The following is a 2,666-nucleotide window of genomic DNA, read 5'->3' on the forward strand; positions in this document are numbered from 1 at the left end:
ATACATGCATGAATGAATGAAGGAATGAACGAATGAATGCATATATACATGAATGAATGAATGAATGAATGATTGGATGAAGTTAAGCTTTGAATGGTTATTTACCACAAGCCCCAAACAAATATGTCCAAGATTACAATAAGGTACTGTATATGTGAGTTTATTTATATAGCACATAAAAACAACAGAAGTTGACCAAAGTGCTTCACAATCCAGCCAAACATTTGGATAAAACAACAACAAAGAAACAGAAATGTTCCAATMTGTCAAATTAATCTAAAATATAGAAATACAACATAGAAACATCAGCTCCAACAGAATCTCAAACTCTGCCAGAATCAAAAGCCAAGGAGTAAAGATGGGTYCGAAGCATAGATTTAAAAAGTCTTGGTGGTCTCAGTGGTCCATATGAACTGCAGATCCCTGATCACCTCTGAAGTTTAGCTCAGATCTAGGAACATCTAGAAACTGGTTGGATGACTATAATTAGATATATACTGTATTGTTTTTGTCATTATGTTGTGTTGAATCATATGTTGGACTAGAGGCTGTCAAAGCGAAGAGACTGGATGCTACGTAGATAACATATTTCAATGTAATGTTCATTTTTTATTTTTTACAAAGCAATACATTTTTGGCGATGAATCTGGTGGTGAGAAAAATAAAATGAATTTATTTTAGTCTGAATTTAAACATAAAACGGGGGAGGATTAAATCTTAAAACATTGTTTACTCTTCTTGTTGCTGCACATCCCACAGAGGAGTGATTTTAATGCAAGGTGGCTGTGGCACAGAAAACATTTTTATTAATAAATGTCAAATCAAAGAACGTGCATTAGTTTGGAGTCGGTTGTTTCCAGCCCGCCTAACATCAGAACGAGCTATGCTTTTGATCAAACCTACGAGACGGCAGATCTGAAAGTCTGGCAGCGGGCTCAGAGCAACATTAGCATTCATTTGGAGTCATGTCCCCTGTCACGGTGAATATTCACTGTCCTTTAAACTCTGTTTTGCTCTCCGCTGACTCCAGAGGGACTTTTATGTCTTTTTTAGCAGCTCCTCCATGATCACTAGCTAGTWGCTAACATTGCCTGTCAACTGTCTGGGGCTCTTTATTGCAGGTACAAAGAGTACAACAGAGCTTTCTCGGCAGAAAATAGCTCCCTGCTAAGTTGATGAGAGCGAAGCTGTGGGCTGGAAAACAGAAGCAATTATCTGAAATGGGTTTAAAGACCCTGTAGAGGTGAAAGACATTACAGAGGTGGTTGAAAGAAACTATAAGCGACCTCTTTAACATACAGATATTATGGAAGTGTTTTGTTGTGGGGCTAATATATTGAAATTAACCATTTTAAATATAATATAATATAATATAATATAATATAATATAATGAATGGTTGTTTTACATATAAAGTGTTTCTAGTTTTGCTCCTCTCATATTTAAAAGGCCTACACTCCCCACTTCATTACCCCATTTTAATCTCTGCTCTTTATAAATTTAATAAACCTTCATAATGAAGTGAACAAATAAAAGATATTGATTGAATCTTGTTTCGTGAGAGGATAATGCTGTCTTGCTTACAAAGACAAATGTAGTTAATAAATTCGAAACACCTCACAAGCAAGATCCACAGTTAATAACCATCATTATCCTGGACAAATATTGCTTTGTTACCTTGTGAATTAGCTGGTGGCTGCCGTTTGTGTTCGTCATTTTATTCCTGATTGATGAACTTATTCATGTGCGTCAGGCTGTGTGTGTGTGTTCAACACAGAATTCTGCTGTGATTACAGCGACTGTGCCCGTAAAACTGCCGCCCCTCAGGGACTGGATGATGAAGCTGCAAAGAGGCTGTGGGATCTGAGCGCCGCCATGGTTGGTCTGACACAATCACAGTGACACTGACGATGACGACGGTGGCGGTTGTTGTTTTCACGGCGCCAAAAGGGCCACCCGAGCGGCCTAAGAGGATGGCGGCTCTCTTTCTAGCGTCACAAATGAGCTCAAAGCAAAACACGGTGCTTCGTCAGGGATAGACATTTATTTAGAATGTACAACAAACTACATTCAAAAATATTTGTTGTTGTTGTTTTTTTAAATAAGTGCTTCCTTTCAGGTTAGTTATACAGCAGCTACATGATCCTCAGATTCCCATTAATATGAGATTACATTTTACCACCAAGTTTCACCAGTATCTGGTGTCTTTTGTCTTGTTTAATATTAGAATATGAACTAAATCTTTAAAGGGGCAATATCATAAATCARCTTTTTTGAGTTTTATATCATGTTATAATGTAACACTCTCATAAAAACAYGCCCAAAGCCTTGCTTTGACTCATTCAGGCATGTTTGAGAAATCCTGCAGTGTTTTTAGGCAGCCATGCTGAGGAGCAAAACAACAGGTGGGGACCAGGAACACTTTTTGGGACCAGAAACGCCCCTGGGACGTGTCTTTAAGCCGAACTTCCTCATGGCGGAGCACTCCCCCCACCTCCCCACACACCCCGCCCATGACTCTTGCAGGCTCTCGGCAGTAAAGCAAACAACAGTTGAAACTGAAAGTGAAAGTGAAACTGTCCGCTGCTCTCCACACTACTTCTCACTCAGTGAAGCTCTTTTCAGATTCAAAATACCTTTGAGGAAATGTATGATACCGAGTAAACT

At 38.8% G+C, this 2,666-nt stretch overlaps 1 protein-coding gene across 2 annotated transcripts in view; it reads left to right on the forward strand.

Annotated features, from left to right (window-relative positions):
- The window catches only part of LOC106514340 (retinol dehydrogenase 11), a 5,369-nt gene extending 3,179 nt beyond the window's left edge, over positions 1 to 2,190 (forward strand). For both annotated transcript variants that reach the window (XM_014003549.1, XM_014003551.1), the window contains exon 7: positions 1,796 to 2,190. In XM_014003549.1, coding sequence (XP_013859003.1) covers positions 1,796 to 1,901 — 106 coding nt within the window. In that variant the 3' untranslated portion in view covers positions 1,902 to 2,190. The remainder of the gene's footprint in view (positions 1 to 1,795) is intronic.
- Positions 2,191 to 2,666: the final 476 nt, after the last annotated feature.

Source organism: Austrofundulus limnaeus, unplaced genomic scaffold (assembly GCF_001266775.1).
Source record: "Austrofundulus limnaeus strain Quisiro unplaced genomic scaffold, Austrofundulus_limnaeus-1.0 Scaffold19, whole genome shotgun sequence".
Classification (NCBI taxonomy): domain Eukaryota; kingdom Metazoa; phylum Chordata; class Actinopteri; order Cyprinodontiformes; family Rivulidae; genus Austrofundulus; species Austrofundulus limnaeus.